The 17,130-nt window shown below is 39.1% G+C and overlaps 2 protein-coding genes and 1 non-coding gene across 8 annotated transcripts in view; all 3 read right to left on the bottom strand.

The window, feature by feature from the left end:
- The window catches only part of SF3B3 (splicing factor 3b subunit 3), a 54,655-nt gene that overhangs the window by 25,156 nt on the left and 12,369 nt on the right, over window positions 1–17,130 (bottom strand). For 5 of the 6 annotated variants that reach the window (XM_023556672.2, XM_010596810.3, XM_010596809.3 and 2 more), the window contains 6 exons: window positions 16,544–16,681; window positions 15,386–15,489; window positions 7,207–7,372; window positions 5,232–5,327; window positions 1,706–1,778; window positions 562–592 (listed from right to left, as the gene is read on the bottom strand). In XM_023556672.2, the coding sequence (XP_023412440.1) occupies window positions 562–592; window positions 1,706–1,778; window positions 5,232–5,327; window positions 7,207–7,372; window positions 15,386–15,489; window positions 16,544–16,681 (608 nt within the window). The remainder of the gene's footprint in view (window positions 1–561; window positions 593–1,705; window positions 1,779–5,231; window positions 5,328–7,206; window positions 7,373–15,385; window positions 15,490–16,543; window positions 16,682–17,130) is intronic. The other variant, XM_003417074.4, reaches the window with a different exon arrangement.
- On the bottom strand, window positions 10,400–11,313 carry LOC100669495 (large ribosomal subunit protein uL30-like). The gene has a single exon (XM_064273795.1). It carries the CDS (start codon window positions 11,054–11,056, stop codon window positions 10,526–10,528), a length of 531 nt encoding a protein of 176 aa, XP_064129865.1. The 5' UTR covers window positions 11,057–11,313; the 3' UTR covers window positions 10,400–10,525.
- LOC111752579 (small nucleolar RNA SNORD111) lies at window positions 16,880–16,970 on the bottom strand. Its single transcript, XR_002787474.1, has one exon. It is a non-coding gene; the product is annotated as a small nucleolar RNA SNORD111 (small nucleolar RNA).

Here is a 17,130-nt window from a genome sequence, read left to right as displayed (position 1 = left end):
TTCTTAAAAATAAAGGGTTAATTTGGTACATCTAAATCTATTTTAAAATTAAAAGTTTATTTAAAAAGAAAAAGTGTGTATGTATATATGTATATACGTATATATATACACGAAGAGTACATTAGGTTATGCCAAAGGATCTTCCAACAGTACAGGCAATGTTTTCAAGAGCCATAATACCAATAAGTTAGCAATCTAACAGGTGAATATCAACACTGACCAGCTGCTTCTTTACGTGGACATTATAAACAATTTGGAAATCTTTCAAAACCAATTACCAATTATCTTCTTATGTATCAAGGTCTCACAGATAAAATGAGCCTAACTTACTATTCACTTTTGCTTTTCTTTCTATGCAACTCAGATTTTATTCCAATGCCTACATGAAAACAAAACCCATCAAAATGTGTATCCCACTAATATAAAGAAGTCTAGCTCCTACACATTTCCTAGCTCCCTTAAATTTGTTTCACACAACCAAAACATGTAAATACCAGAAAGAAGACTTTTTAAAAAAAAAAAAAAAAAGCTTTGTATGCTGGCCAGCATGACCTTACTCACCATTCCTGAGGGAGTAAGAAGGTGACAAAGTCTAGGAAATGAAATGACCTATAGTCACAAAGTGAATCAGAGGGAAAATGAGAACTGAGTTCTATTTGTCTGACACTGAAACTCAATTGTCACAAGATTTTTCTTCTGTTGCACTACAGCGCAGAAACCCTGGTGGCGTAATGGTTAAGTGCTATGGCTGCTAACCAAAGCTGCTAGCCAAAAGGTCGGCAGTTTGACTCCATCAGGTGCTCTTTGGAAACTCTAAGGGGCAGTTCTACCCTCTCCTGTGGGGTCGCTATGAGTCAGAATCGACTCAACAGCAATGAGTTTGGTGTTTTTTTTTTTTTTTTTTTAGTTTTTAAAAGTTTTAGAATAAGGTGACCATTTTTAACCAGGAATTCATCAGACTCCCTTTCCTCTCCCTACTCTCCACCTTTCAACTGGCTCTAAAATTCTTATTTCATTCAATCTATCTCTGCTTTCCTTAAGCATAACTACACCCATGAATAGAACTAGTTAATAAACTTTACCAAATCTCTTAATACCTGGAAGAACACCTTCAATTTCACTGCTTACTTTGGTTTCAGCACATTAGAGAACATATTGAAGAAAAATGAGGAAGCAACAACTTTTCCCCCATACCACAGCTCTTACATAGAAGGAATCAGTGCTTTAAAGACGAATATAAAGCCAAAGGACACCACATATGACCAAAAAAATAAACAAACCAAACCCATTGCTGTCGAGTTGATTCCAACTCATAGCGACTCTACAGGTCAGAGTAGAACTGCCCCATACAGTTACCAAGGAGCGCCTAGAGGACATGAACTGCCAACCTCTTGGTTTACCAGCCATAGCAGTTAACCACTGCGCCACCAGGGTTTCTGCCACATATGATAGCTCTACAATACTAAGTGTATATGCACTCAGAATGTTCACAGCTACCCTATGCCCCCTCACCCACTTCCACAAAAAGAGGTAGATGAAGGCATGCTGACTGGAAGATTCAAAAGCATGGTGTTGGGCCAGAAAAAAGTCTCTAATAAATGGTGCTAGATGAAAGTGACAGAATTACTGTGAATGCAGCCTCTTAAGCATTCTTCATCAACGGCACCCTAATCCTCATTAGGACTGTTGGGAACAGGCTGCTTACCTTCAATGTGACGACGTACTGTCCAGACAGCATTGGGATTACCGGGTAGCTCAGAGACGGCCATTTCTGACACCTGACAGGAGATGAGGCAAGTCACAAATCCAATGAGCACGGAACACAGCTGCTTGTTTACAACTATACTAGAAAAAGGTCACAAAGGCAATGCTAAGACTGTATGTTGGATTAATAGAACTGGAAATGGAACGTGTGGCTAAATGCCTCCATGAACAACTGCCTCCTCTGTCATGAGACCGAAGAACTGAATGCTGCCCCGCTACCATTACTGAACATTTTGATCAAAGAGTCCATAGAAGAATCCTGATCAAAGGGGGGAAGATGCAGAACAGTATTTCAAATTCTCATGGACTCCAGGCTTCCTGGAACCATGGATAAACCCCTGAAATTACTGTCCTGAGATAATCTTTAAAACTTTAACCAAAAATATCCCCTGAAGTCTTCTTAAAACCAAATGGTCTAGCTTAGCTAGTAAAAAAGGCCTGCCTTGAGCATTATACTCTTTTAAGAACTATCTATATGGATCAAATCAACAACTGTAACTTGAAAAATTAGGTAAGAACCTAAGAGAGCAGAGAGCTTATGTTAGTGGGGGGGCAACAACTCAGAAAAGGAGGATGAGAATGGTTGCACAATTTGGCGAATATGATCAACGTCACTGAATTGTACATGCAGAAATTGCTGAATTGGATGGTGTATGTTCTGCTGCAAATATTCTCAACAACAAAAAAGAATGGAACCAGCTACTTGAAAGAGAATGTAAGAACCAAAAAAATTAGAGATGCTGGCAGTGCCCAGGACCAACTTTAGCAAGAAGTCATGGAATATTTCCGTGGGCACAGCTGTTGCAGGCAAACACGTATGCTTCCTTTGGGTATGGCATGCTTACATCCTCCTCAGAAAGGAGAGTAAGCACTTGGGAAAGAAACAGGCAATCTAAGTTAGCATCCCATTTCTTTCCCTAGCTTCCATAAGGCCAAATCCTACCTCTCTTTATGGACCAATTCAAATGCTGTATCCCTTAAAAAACTATTCCCTTATCTACTTGGTGGACAGCCGTATCTTCCTCCTATAAACTCTCAAGTATCACTACCTCTTAGGGCACTTATCTACAGAAGTGATTTCAGGAATTGTTTCTTTCTTACAAGACTTGTGCTTTTAAAGTTTAGATTCTGTATCTCCCTGAATGTTCTGTAGGCCCTCCAACAACAGGGTGAATGAACTATCCAAAATTAACTAAAATAATCTAGAAGGGAATACTGGGCACGGGTTACACATGAACTCTGTACTATCTTTGTAACTCTTCTGTAAATCTAAAACCATTCCAAGATAAAAAGTTTATGGCCTAGAGAATAAATTAAACAGTTTAACACATTATATGGTTCAACAGTATTTTGTAGAAAGAACTCAAGTACATTCATGAAAAGCATTAATCTTTTCATAGTTTACTGCTATAATAATTTCAGGGAGAAGACCTGATCATGGCTAAGAGAATCCTGGAAAACTTCATCATCAAAAAAGTCCAACACACTTTCATGATAAACACTCAACAAACTAGAAATATAAGGAAAATTCTACAGAATGATAAAGGACATTTACTAAAAACATAGCTAATCATACTCAAGTGGGGAAAGACTGAAAGGTTTCTCCCTAAGATCAGTAAGATAAAGATGCCCATTTTCACCACTGCTATTGAACACTATACTGGAAGTTCAAGCCAGGGCAATTAGGGAAAAGGAAATGAAAGAGATCAAAATCAGAAAGGAAGAAGTAAAACTGTTTCCAGTCACACATGACATGATCTTATACAGAAAATTTCAAAGAATTCACAAGAAAGCCAGTAGAGCTAATAAACAAATCCAGCAAAATTATAGGGTAAAAAAAAAAGCAACACACAAAAATCAGTTCTTTCTATACACCAACAATGAACAATCTGAAAAGAAAATTAAGAGAACAATTCCATTTGCAATAACAGCTAAGAGAATAAAATACCTAGGAACGAATTTAATAAAGGAGGTAAAAAACTTGTACACTGAAAACTATAAAACATTGCTGAAAGAAATTAAAGACCTAAATAAATGAGAATATACCCTGCGTTTAACATTGTTAAGATACTAATACCTACATCAATTGGTTCCATCCTATTTGGAGCAAGGGAGAATGAAGAAAACCAGATACAAGGAAAATATTAGCTCAAGAGACTCTAAAGGTCCACATAAACCAGAGACCCCAGCAGTCTGAGACAAGAGCTAGATGGTGTCTGGCTACCACCAATGACCTCCCTGACAGGAAACCCAACAGAGAGTCCCAGATGGAGCTGGAGAAAAGTATGGAGCAGAAAACCCAAATTCATATAAAAAGACCAGACTTAATGGTCTGACAGACTGGAGGAACCCCCGAAACTATGGTCCCGGACACTCTATTAACCCAGAACTAAAACTGTTCCCAAAGACCACTCTTCAGACAGAGATTAGACAGGACTATAAAACAAAAAATAATACATGTGACAGGTGTGCTTCTTAGTTCAATCAGTACATGAGACCAAATGGGCAGCTCCTGTCCGGAGGCAAGATGAGAAGGCAGAATGGGACAGCAACTGGCTGAATGGACACAGGGAACCCAGGATGGAAAGGGGGAGTGTGCTGTCTCATTGTGGGGATGGCAACTAATGCCACAAAACAATATGTGTATAAGTCTTTGTATGAGAAATTAACTTGAAATGTAAACTGTCACATAAAGCACACACATACAAAAACACACAATAAAAGACATCAATACCACCCAAAGTAATCTATAGGTTCAACGCAATCCCTATCAAAATTCCAACAGGTTTTTTTTTTTTTTTCTTACAGAAATGGAAAAGCCAATCCCAAACTCATACGGAATTGGAAAGGGTACAAACAGCCAAGAGAATCTTGAACAAGAAAAACAAAGCAGAAGGATTCACACTTCCTGTTTTCAAAATGTACTATAAAGCTATAGTAATCAAAGCCCTCTTAAGACATACAGATCAATGGAACAGAACTGAGAGTTCAGAAATAAACCATCTATGGCCAAATGATTTTCAACAAGGATGTCAAAAAAATCCATTCAATGGGGGAAGAACAGTCTCAAACAAATGCTGGAACAAATGGATAGCCACATTCGAAAGAATGAAGTTGGACCCATGCCTCATACCATACATAAAGGTTAACTCAGAATGGATCAATTACCCAAATATAACAATAAACCTCTTAGAAAAAAACAGCAGTCAAGTGCCAAGATCTTGGTTTTGCCAATGGGTTCTTACATGACACCAAAAATGGGAACAACAAAAGAAAAAACAGATAATTTGGACTTCATCAAAACCAAAAACTTTTGTACATCAAAGGATTTTATCAAGAAACTTTAGGGAAATGTGGGGAAGAAAATAATCTTTCTTTCATAGAAACATTAAATACATCAAAGCCATAGGCTGCCCGGGCAATTCTTTCCCCAAAACCTAGAGATGGTCTGGAAATTCCAATCTTACCTCAAGTCCATGCCTTAAGACTCTCAAAGATGATCGAGGTCCCCTACCACAAGCCACATATAGCTGTGGAGTGTCTTCATTGGCCAGATCGGCTATCTGCAAAGGAAGTAGAAGAAAAAAAGATGTCTACTTGTGCTAAGTCTTTCACACCCAACCCTGATTTTCAAGGGACAAACTTTGAGTTTACTGAACTTATCAACTGGCCTTGGGAAAAAACGTGAATCAGTTTGAAGCAGCAAGAGTTTTTCTAACGACAAAAGGCTTAAATCAGTTCTGAAGCTAACAACCTTTTACAGTTGGTGACATGAAGTGTTATATAATAACCTCTACCTGGAATTTGGAAACCCTGGTGGCAGAGTGGTTAAGTGCTACAGCTGCTAACCAAAAGGTCAGCAGTTCGAATCCGCCAGGTGCTCCTTGGAAACTCTATGGGGCAGTTCTACTCTGCCCTATAGGGTCGCTACGAGTCGGGATCGACTTGACGGCAACAGGTTTGGTTTGCTTTGGTTTTTAACTGGAATTTAGCATTAAAGGTAATAAACTACAGTATTATTAGTACCTGTGACTTTGTCACTAATACAAACCAAATCTATTCATATCACATTAAAGTCTGCAGGTACCTCCAATTATCATTTATCCTCATCACTACTTCAAAATTTTACTCGTTAGACCTGCTGCTAGATTGCATATGACCACAGTTGCCTTATTTACTTATCTACAGACGCTCCTATGATGTAACTGGCCAACTCTGCATCTGGTTGTTTAGTCACCAAATGGGGAAGCCATGTGTTTTCATACTGATAACCTGGACATTTAGCTGCTTTCCTGTATAATTAAATTGTTAATTTTACTCTTAATCTGCAAATTATTTACACAATTATTTCTTCAAATTCCAATGATGGGAGAAAAATCACTAACAATCAAATTAGGGATTACTCATACTTATTTCTTGCTAGGAAACCCTGGTGGCATAGCGGTTAAGTGCTACGGCTGCTAACCAATGGGTAGGCAGTTCAAATCTGCCAGGCGCTCTTTGGAAACTCTATGGGGCCGTTCTACCCTGTCCTGTAGGGTTGCTATGAGTCGGAATTGACTTGATGGCACTGCGTTTGGTTTTTTTGGCTTTACTTCTTGCTGCCCTTAGAACTAACCCCACTCTCAAAAAGGAAGAACAAAAGCAGTTTATTTCAAACTGGTTAATGACACCAGGGAGTGCCTGAATGATGATTTCTTGTTTCCCCAACACAATGAGCAAGCATCTCTCCCACTGAAGTGTGATCAACTAGACAGGGTGGTCCTCAGTGGTCACTTCAACCCCTGCAATCCAGAACACAATGCCATGGTAAAATCCCTAGCTGCTACAATTGAGTGTACAATCTTCATCTGTACCACCTCAGGTTCCTCCCTGAGGATGTGATTAAAAAGTTATTGACTGATCCCAGTGTCTCTGAAATATTTTCGAGAGGAACTGAGTGTTAAAATGAGATATAAGTGTTAAAATACAGCTATACATAGACAGCTAAATGATACAAGGTCAATTTCAGAATACTGTGCAGTGTATGAGCCAATTTACATTAAATTAAAAAGAAAAAGATTTCATACAAATATATATACGCTTGTAGATGCAGAGAAAATACCTGGAAGCAATCACAAGAACTTAACACCAACTGTCTCAGTGGAGTGGAAGGTGAAGAAGATCCAAGCCCCTCATCTTTTGTATGTTAATATTTTACACTTCATAAGTTTTATAATTAAAAAAGAAAAAAAGAGCCTAAGGATTTATGCAGTGGGTCTTAGCTCCCAAATTTCTATCTCTAGCTGCTTCACCTTTACACTTTGGAGATTTCATGAGCATGCTAACAAACCTATTTCACAGACTAGACTTTAACTGGAGTAAAAACTTTAACCTCATTAAACTATAGATTCAAAAATAGTCATCTCTGCTCATTATGGAGGTGACTGGAAAGGCCCACACCTGGCAAAACAGAATAGGAGAGAGGCTATCCAACTCGTCGACCAGCACAAGGTTTTTGAGCGGTCTTGGCTGAAAGAAGAACGTGTCTCCTTCTTCCAGAGGCATAGCAGATGAAAACTCAGGTTCTTCATCATCATCTCCAAGGTGTGCAATCTGATATAAGTAACTACGAAGACAGGAAGAGAGAATTTAGTTAGAACATTTTAAGATGTCTGACACCAACACAATGCCCATAAAGCATTTTACAAATACCTAATCAGAATTATAGCATGCATTATCGAATCAGTATCTATGGCTTGCCATCTTTCCCTCTCTGAATTGGATTTTCTCCTTCTTTTTCTTAAGAACAGGGATGAAGAGACAAGATTACTGAATTCAAACTGGTACAGTGGAAGGATTTTAGTATCATAGCAGTTAAAAGTAGTCTCTGGAGCTAGACTACCTAGACAAACCCCAGCTCTGCCCCTTAACTAGCCACCTAACCTTAAGCTCGTTAGTTAACCTTTCTGTGCCTCACTTGCCTCACTTATAAAATAGAAATAACAATATCTTCCCAAAAGATTAAATGAGTTAATATGTATCAAGTACTTAGAATAATGCATGATACGTAATAAGCAGCGTTTACCAAATCAAATAGATAAATGAAACGCAAAGAAAATCCACAACCACTTCCTACTTTAACCAATACCCAGCCCACACCTACCAAAAACCAAGATTTGGTGATGGTCTTATAAAACTATACAGATATTACAGTATTACTGCCCAAACAAAGAGACTCAGATATCTCTGCATCTAAGCAACAAAATCATCTTGCCATTTTCCAGTTTGTCCTCTGGCTAATAATGCTTCATAACTGATTCAAAGGCAAACCATGAAAGAGAAAGCAATTTGAGAATAGATAAACTATAATAAAATATAATCATAAACTGATGCTCAACACACCAACATATACCAACATACAACAAGCTTTTCAGAAGCAGCTCAACTAAAATAAAACACTAAATCACTGGTCATGTTGATTCTTTAAGCAATGTACCAGACCTTCAATACAGAGCACTGTGCATACTACTGAGTGCAGCCTTTTAGAAGCAGGATAAAAACGACTAAATCAGTGTCTGAAATACAGAAAGTACTCAATAAATGCTAACCAAATAAACCATAGCATTTAACGCTTTCAGTAAACACTAGAGTCTATACTAAATCATGAAAAAAATAAATGGGGTCATTATCCTTGAGAGACTGATACTAGAACTGAGAAAACCTACACATATAAAAAATTAACTAATACAAACTCCTTATTCAGATAAGATGTCTATGTACAGATGACAAGACCAGCCTGTCAAAGATACCTTCAGTGTCCTACTAACTGCCAGATAACCAAGTGGATGCTGGGCTCATTACTTCCATCACAGTAAAGTTTGCTTTGGCTCAATCCCAATAAAATAGCTTCCATGACTTTAGTGTAATACTTAACAGCAGGGACTTTGGAGCCAAACCATCTGGGTTTGATTTAGATCCAGTTATACGATCTTACTCAAGTTTCTTAAATGCTGTGACCCAGTTTCCTAAACTATAAATAGAATAATGGGACTATCTCACAGGCAACGTTATGTACGAATATTTATAAAGTACTCAGAACAGTGCCTGGGCCATAGTAAATGCTGTATATCAGTGTTTGATAAAAATAGGTTGTTGGAAGAATTAAAGTAAGTTAACACCCACAGCAGATGATTCTGATGCCCCAAATCACAAGTCTTTAGCCTTCCAGATTTCAGCAGCAATGCGTAATTTCTCATGAGCTCAACTCATCTCACTGTAACAAGTATCCCATCTGATACTGTAGACTTTCTATACTCCATCCCTAAGACCTTCTCCTATCTTGTGGGAGGTTGCCTGAGCACCAGAATGTGCAGCGGGGTAACTGTGCACCAAGGAGAGAGAGGAACTCGTGGGTTCCCACCTTCAGGTGGATAATTCTGGGAGGCATTCTGTACGCCTCTCCGTAGGTCCAAAGGAACCCGAGCTCCTGTTATCCACAGCAGAAACCTCAGTAACACGCCCTTATGTTGGCTTTTCCTCCTTCACTCTCTCCCCACTGATCCCCCACTCCTGCTTCCAACAACTGTCTCCCAATAATCTGTCTGCACCTAAGTCCTTATCTCAGGCTCTGTTTGCAGGGGAACCTAAACTAAGACAATACAAGAAAAGCATTAAAACAGTGCCAGACAAGCACTCAAAAAATGTTCACTAATACCAGCGACTACATCATCCTGAGACCAGAACAACAAGATGGTGCCTGGCTACAACCGATTACTGCCCTGACGGGGAAGACAACAGAGAGCCCCCGAGGGAGCAGGAGAGCTGTGGGATGCAGACCCCAAATTCTCCTAAGACCAGACTTAACGGTCTGACTGAGATTGGAAGGACCCCGGGGGTCATGGCCCCCAGACCTCCTGTTGCCTCAGGACAGGAACCATTCCCGAAGCCAACTCTTCAGACATGGATTGGACTGGACAATGGTTTGGATAGGGATGTTGGTGAGGTGGACACTTGAGACCATGTTGGCATCTCCTGCCTAGAGGGGAGATGAGAGGGTGGAGGGGGTTAGAAGCTGGTGAAATGGACACAAAAGGAGAGAGTAGAGGGAGAGAGCGGGCTCTCTCATTAGGGGGAGAGTAATTGGGAATGTGTAGCGGGGTGTATATGGGTTTTTGTGTGAGAGACTGGCTTGATTTGTAGGCTTTCACTTAAAGCACAATAAAAATTATTTTAAAAAAGTGTTCACTATTTTTCTTCACAACTAAAAGACTCCTTGTATTATTCCTAAATCCTTTTAGATTTTTTAATAGAAAATCAGGATGTATAATCTTAGCAAACAATCTGCACGATTTAATGAGCAAGAAGATACTATCACCTGTGTCTGCACCTAACTGCTTCCAAACATACCTAATAAAGACAGATTATTATCTAAGTTTTTAATGTCTGCCAATCTGCTGAGTGAAAACTGGCATTCCTTCAATTATGAAGGAGCTTGAAATCTTTCTATACATTTCTAGACAACTTACATGTCTTTCACTGTGAAAGGCGTGCTCAAAATCTGTGCTCATCTTTCTACTGACTGAAGTGCTGTCTTTATTTCACAAATTTTTTTTTTTTTTCCAATTTGAAAGCAGTTACGGTTTTACTCACTGACCAGATTACAAAAATAATCACGGTAGACACCTTAGTTCATCCTTCTAATAAACCTGTTGATCTGGTCTTCCCTGTTGCCAGCATCTCCACCTTCTACAAAATGGGTGGTCTTTTTCTTCATTCTACCTCATGGAGAAGATAATTTGAAGGGCCAAAGGAAGTTGTTTGCTTCTTTGAAGCGTTTCCCAACAGTATAGATCTCATGAATCAGATCCTCCATGCAGATGATGCCATATTTACCAAGAGATCGTGCAATCAAAGTGTTATCTGTCAGGGCAATTCGCTTCTTATTGATCTTGCCATACCCACGCTTACAGATCAGTTCATTCACTGACTTCGGGTTTGGGTATCCCCATGCAACATATAGTTCCACAATTCTCAGCATGTTAACTGAAGCCTTGTTGAGCTTAACAAAGGTGCCATTGAAGATCTGGCGAAGGCGAAGAAGCTGCAACACCTTTCGAACCTTTGGGCTCACACCATTGATACCTCTGATCCTGATAACAAATGCCAACTTGGGTTCTGCAGGTACATAGAAGTTGCCAGCTTTTCTTGCCATCCTAGCCACTCGAATTTCAGTCCTGTACATCTGCCTATATTCCTTGTGATAGTGCTTAGCTTTTTCATAGATAAGCTTCCTCCCTGCCTTTCGAAGCATCTTTTGGGCAAACTTCTTTCTCAGGCGCTTGATCTTTGGTTCTATGAAATTCCTTCACTTTTTCTTAAGAGTTTCTGGCACATCAGGAACCTTCTTTTTCTTCTCTTTGGCACCCTCCATGGTTCCAGCCGGAAAAAGAGCTATTTCACAAATTTTTAAGGCTATTAATTAATCCTTTGTCATGTAATGAGAGGAAAAAACTCTCATACGTGTTAGTGAGAATGCAAACTGATGCCACCTTTTTGGACCAAAATTTGGCAGTACCTATCAAAATTTCACCCCACCTTTTTTCTACAACTTCATTTACCAAACACAAAGATACATCTACAAGGATGTTCACTGCAGCATTGTTTATAATAACAAAAGAAGTATAAACACCCTAACTACCCATAAATAGAGGACATGGCCATAAAATAAAACATGAAGCCATTAAAAATCATATTTCACAGAAACCAAATACAAAGTGGGTCTTGAAGGAATCCTAATTTAAACAAATCAGCTTCAAAAATATTAAGGCAGTGGGGAAATTAGAATACTGGCTAGATATTTTATAAGAAGTTATTGGTTTTTTAAGGGATTTGTTTCAAAATAATTCAAGAGTTTGGGTGACTAAGTAGAAATGTTTTAAAACAAGACTAGTGATGGACTGATCTTTGTTGACACTGGATGACGGTTCATTATACTATTCTCCCTTATGTATAAGTTTGAAATTCTCCATAATAAAGTAAAAATATTAAGTACTCCTAATCTAAAAAAGCAGACTAACAGATTTTTACACAAAGATGCAGCTCTCTTTAAAAAAAAAAAGTCACATATAAGTACTAGAAAGTAAAAATATTCGAAGTAGATAGAAGAAAATATTAAAGTGAGTATTCTGAGATACTAGGATTAACAGTGAATTTTATTATTTATTTGATCTTTCTTCATTTTCAAGCTTTCTACAGTACCAGAATAAAACCAATAAAAATGGTAGTAATCAACATTTACTAAATGCTTCCAACATAAAGAATTTATCAGTGCTTATCCTCATATCTGATGAGAAAAATGAGGCACAATGCTAAAAGATGAAAGTCAAGACTATAGTTCAAGCAGTGACTCCAGAGTTTATACTATGCTATACTGCCTTCATAAAGCATCCCTCACTGTTAAGAGATACTAAAGGAAAACAGGCACAGATGTGACTAAGCAATTCACAAGACATACTAGGCAAATGAAGTCCAATCTCTTCAATAAAATGTTCACCCAACAAGTTGGCAAAGCTATATATACTTATGATACCCATCCAGTGTTGACAATAGGAAGCAAAAGGGATACACACACTGCTGTAAAAGTAGAAATCAGTACAAACTTTTAGGAAAATAACATAGCAATATGTCAAAAGCTTTGAAAATGTACATATTCTGATCCAGAAACCATATTTTTAAGAAAGTCTATCCATAACAGACTGAGTCCAGCACAACTAGATGGTGCCTGGCTACCACCAACAACTGCTCTGACAGGGATCACAACAGAGGGTCCCAGACAGAGCTGGAAACAAATACAGAACAAAATTCTAACTCACAAAAAATAGACCAGACTTACTGGTCAACTCCTGAGGTTCACCCTTCAGCCAAAGATTAGACAGGCCCATAAAACAAAATGAGACTAAAGGGGCACACCAGCCCAGGGGCAAGGACAAGAACCCAGGAGGGGGCAGGAAAGCTGGTAACGGGAAACTGAAGGTCAAGAAGGGGAGTGTGTTGACATGTTGGGGGGTTGGCAACCCATGTCCCAATATACTTATTATTGTTTAATGAGAAACTAATTTATTCTGAAAACCTTCATCTAAAGTACAATAAAAAAAATCTACCCAGCAATAAAGCTTGTTTAAATAAATAACTATACACACATATAACAGAATATTAGCTGAACATTAAAAACAATGCTACCAAAAAAAAAAAAAACCCTATAGATCTGTTTATCAGTACAGAAAAATATTCACTGTAAATATTCACTGTGTAAAAAAAAAAAAGTTACAAAATGGTATATAATGCATTACTGTACTTCTGTAAAAAATTTACATACATATACACAAGTCACAAAACAATGTTACCTTTGGGTGGAAAGATTATTGGGTAACATTTTTCTTGCGTGCACTTCATAATTTTTATACAATAAAAATTCCTTGCATAAAAAACTAAAAAAAAAATTGAGAAACTGATGAAAATAGACATAAATAATAAAAGGATACAGATGGAAAGTATCACATCAGAGCTATAAACCAGGAAAAAATACAAAAACAGTAGGAACAAAGTAAAAGAAGTAAAACTAATGCTTATGGGAGAAGAATTCAACTTGACTGGGCAAAAGATAGGCCTATAGATGGAGACAGGGCAGAAACGAAAGAGGATCACAGAATCCTAGCCAATATCTTCATTTTAATTACGAGAAAACTGAGCATTAGTTGAGTGGTCTACACAGACTTCAGTAGACCCTGGCCAAACCTCAACTAAAAAGCAAAATCTTGTCATGCTACCTCATATAAGTAACTTGCATTATCTAATGGTCTTAAATTCAAGGATGAAGAGTTCAGAGGTTCAGAGCTACGGCTGCTGACCAAAAAGTCTGGCAGTTTGAATCCACTAGCCACTCCTCAAAAACTCTATGGGGTAGTTCTACTCTGTTCTATATAGGATCACTGAGTCAGAATCAATTCAACTGCAAGGGGTTTCTATTTTACAATGCAAAAGCTGTAACACAGGGAGAGAGAAAATGACTTTGTCAGGGTTATGTCTTCTTTGCTTAATGAGATGACTCTATAAAGGTTGAGTTTTGCAGGAAAGGCAGTGAAATGTAGTAAGACTAGTACAGAGTGAAGAATTGTTATGTGGCCTTTCTCACCAGTCTTGTGACTCTTACAAAATGACTGGGTGGGACTATGCAGATAAGGTGCTTGTGGCCCACCAAGGGGATTGGACAACTTGGTAATAACGCAAATTAAGATGCATGAAGTCCCAGGTGGGTTAGGCCATGCAAATAAGGTGTATGAAACATTAAAGAGAGGACTGGTCATGCCATCCCACTAGGCTTAAAAGAAAGCCAATCCCAGAGCAGAGAGGGGACCTCGCTAACACAAAGTAATAAGAAGAGCTAGAAGTAGGGTGCATCCTACGGACCTAGGGTCCCTGTGCTGAGTACCTCCTAGACCCAGGAGACAGAGAGCACTATAACACTGGAGACAGTGCAAAGCAGTGGCAGAAAAACTGCGGCAGCAGGACCCGGAGAAGGACAGCACAGTGGGCTTCCCAGATGACAGAGTGAGGCGGCTACAGTTGTCAAGCCAACCCAGAGTAAGAGAGCTGAGCACCTTCGGGCAGGCTTCCTGGAGGAGTCAGATGTCTCTGGGCACTTACGGGCAGAGCTAAAGAGCTTTGTAACACTTTACCTAGCAGGGCAGAGGCCAGGCCGAGGGGCCCAGGAACCCAGGGGCTGAAGGTGAGGCCTGCCTGTAGGCACAACAGAAAAGCCATCCTGACCGAAAAAATTATATCCTGAGTCATTCCTGATTCTGGATTATAACCTGTTACTTTCCTAATAAACCTCAAAATCCTAAGAATTGTCTGAGTTTTGTGTGTGGCCATTGCAGTGAATTAAACCCAGCAGAGTACAGTATCATGGGAGGGATGGCTAGTCAGAAGTGGTTAAAGCGTTGGAGAGGGAAGGCATGTCTGACCCCCATCTCATAGGAAATCAAACTTGGGCTATTGATCTTGATTCTCTTCCCCCTCGCGAAGTCAGAGGAGGTCAGATGCCCTAGCGCCACTTTTACAACTAGTGCACTAGTTCAGACTAGCACCTCAAAAAAGAGCTACAGGAGAAAAAACAAAACTTAGTACTTGAAAGTGGTGCAGGACAACACAAGTTGAGGTTATATACTTGAAGAGCTAGAACCGCCCTGTTAGTTACTACAAAAATACTGAGGTTGGGAGGGCTGCTGATTTGAGCAGAGAATACTGATAGGTTTCAACTTTAGATTTGTACAAGTGAGGTGTTTATGGAACTTATGTTTAAATATTAAGTATTCTGATAAATATTTACTCAGTAAAATAACCAGCTAATGGAAGCTATCATTTCTAAAGACATTTTTACAGCCACCCACAGAGGTATTGAGTGAAGTCAGTGAAGCAAATGAAGATAAATATGAGAAGGAACGCAATGCTGGAAGGAGGACAAAACTTCTGTTTCGAAAAGACTAAGACATTCTTGTGAAAAACTCTGGTCTTAAAGTCACACTTCCTGTCGATTTTAACAATATCTAGGATGAACTATGGTAATAAAAGGATTACTCACTGGTTTCCAAATTCTGATGCTACAAAGAGGAAGCCTGTTTTAAGCACACACATGGCAGCAGCAACAGGCACAGTATCAAAATACTTGAGCCGGATCTCAGTAACCTGGAGTGGGAGGAAAAAGAAAAAAGATTCCAATGTGTAGGCAATTGCAGCTAGACCACAGACAGCCCAGTGCTATCATAAGTTAGCAACAGACAGAGTAGGAAAAAAATGCTGTACTTAGCATCTAAACCAACCAGTAAACCCAGCTGCCTTCAGTGGATTCTGACTCACGGCAACCACGTGTGTCAGAGCAGAATTGTGCCCCATAGGCTTTTTAATTGCTGATTTTTCTGAAGTAGATCGCCAGGCCTATCTTTCAAGGAGCCTCTGGGTGGACTCAAACCTCCAGCCTCTCAGCAGCCAACCATGTCAACCACTTGTACCCCCCAGGGACTCTATTATCTAAACCGGGGGGCGGGGGGGAGCAAATACGCCTGCCGTGCATATTTCTTTACATACTGTCCATGGCTGCTTTTGTGCTACAATGACAGAGTTGAGTAGTTGAAAAGAGCGTATGGCCCACAAAAACTGAAAATATTCACTGTCTGGCCTTAATAATAAGCAAAGTTTGCAGACTCCCTGATCTAACAGTTATCTAAGGAACTGGACAGTTGTTCAAGGAGCTCCTGTGTAAGACAAAAGAAGTAAACAGATCATATGTATTACCAGTTTTCAGTAAACATGGAGAGCTTGCTCTTGTTATTCAAACCAATTTCTACCACCTGAAAATAATCACTAGAAAGTTCTATGACATTACTCAGTCTTATAACACATGAGGGTGTAAGAACAGAAATCCATTAACCAGAGGGAGAAAACCTACATTTATATACCGGTCCCAAACTAGGCTTTAACACCTTAGTTGCAACCATTTTCCAAGGCATTCTGTTTTCATTAACTTGTAAAGTATTAAACTGTCCTATCTCAGACAAGGGTTGTAAACAAAAACGGTGTATGAAACAGCTTTGTAGGCCTTAAACGTACATAGAAATGACATCTTTAAAAAAGATTACTTAATTATATTAAAATAAGATTACCAGCACTTTTATTAAACTAGATTAACAACAACAAAGGGGTTTTTTCATTTTTTCCCCCCCTCCATCCACGCTTTGCTTACCATATCTTCATCTGTCTCCAAAGTGATCTTGAAGATATCTCCTTGCTCGGTTTGGGCCAAAAAGAAAAACATCGATTTGGTCTTATGGGTGGCAGAGCAGACAAAAATCATTCCTCTCTCAGGGTCATCCAGGTCATTCTAGAAAGGTCAGACACACGAACATCTTAGGAATAAGTATTTCTTATTCAGAGGCACCTGGGGCTTCTCTATACAAGCTTTGACCCAGAGAAGCCTGCCAGCCTAGACAGTAAAACATGGTAATTGAAAATTATTGTCTGCTCCAACTATGTAACAAAGCCTGGGCATCAAAAAATGGCCACAGTTGCACTCTACATACAGCCTGATCAGATCAGTAAGGCAAGCAGTATCTCCAGAGAAACATGTCAGAGAAGAGACATGAAATTTAAAGAATCATCATTTCAGGCTGTGAATAAACACTCACATACAACCACAACATTCCATCCAAACTATCTATCATCAGCTCTGTTCTACAGTAACTTAATGATTCCCAAATGCCTCCCACAATGACTCCCCTTGGTTAAGATTTGAAAAATTGTTTAAAACATTTTCAACATTTTGTACTTCTC

This window comes from Loxodonta africana, chromosome 21 (assembly GCF_030014295.1).
Source record: "Loxodonta africana isolate mLoxAfr1 chromosome 21, mLoxAfr1.hap2, whole genome shotgun sequence".
NCBI classification, from domain to species: domain Eukaryota; kingdom Metazoa; phylum Chordata; class Mammalia; order Proboscidea; family Elephantidae; genus Loxodonta; species Loxodonta africana.
Note: the sequence above shows the minus strand (reverse complement) of the source record. Positions and strands in the feature narration are given on the sequence as shown.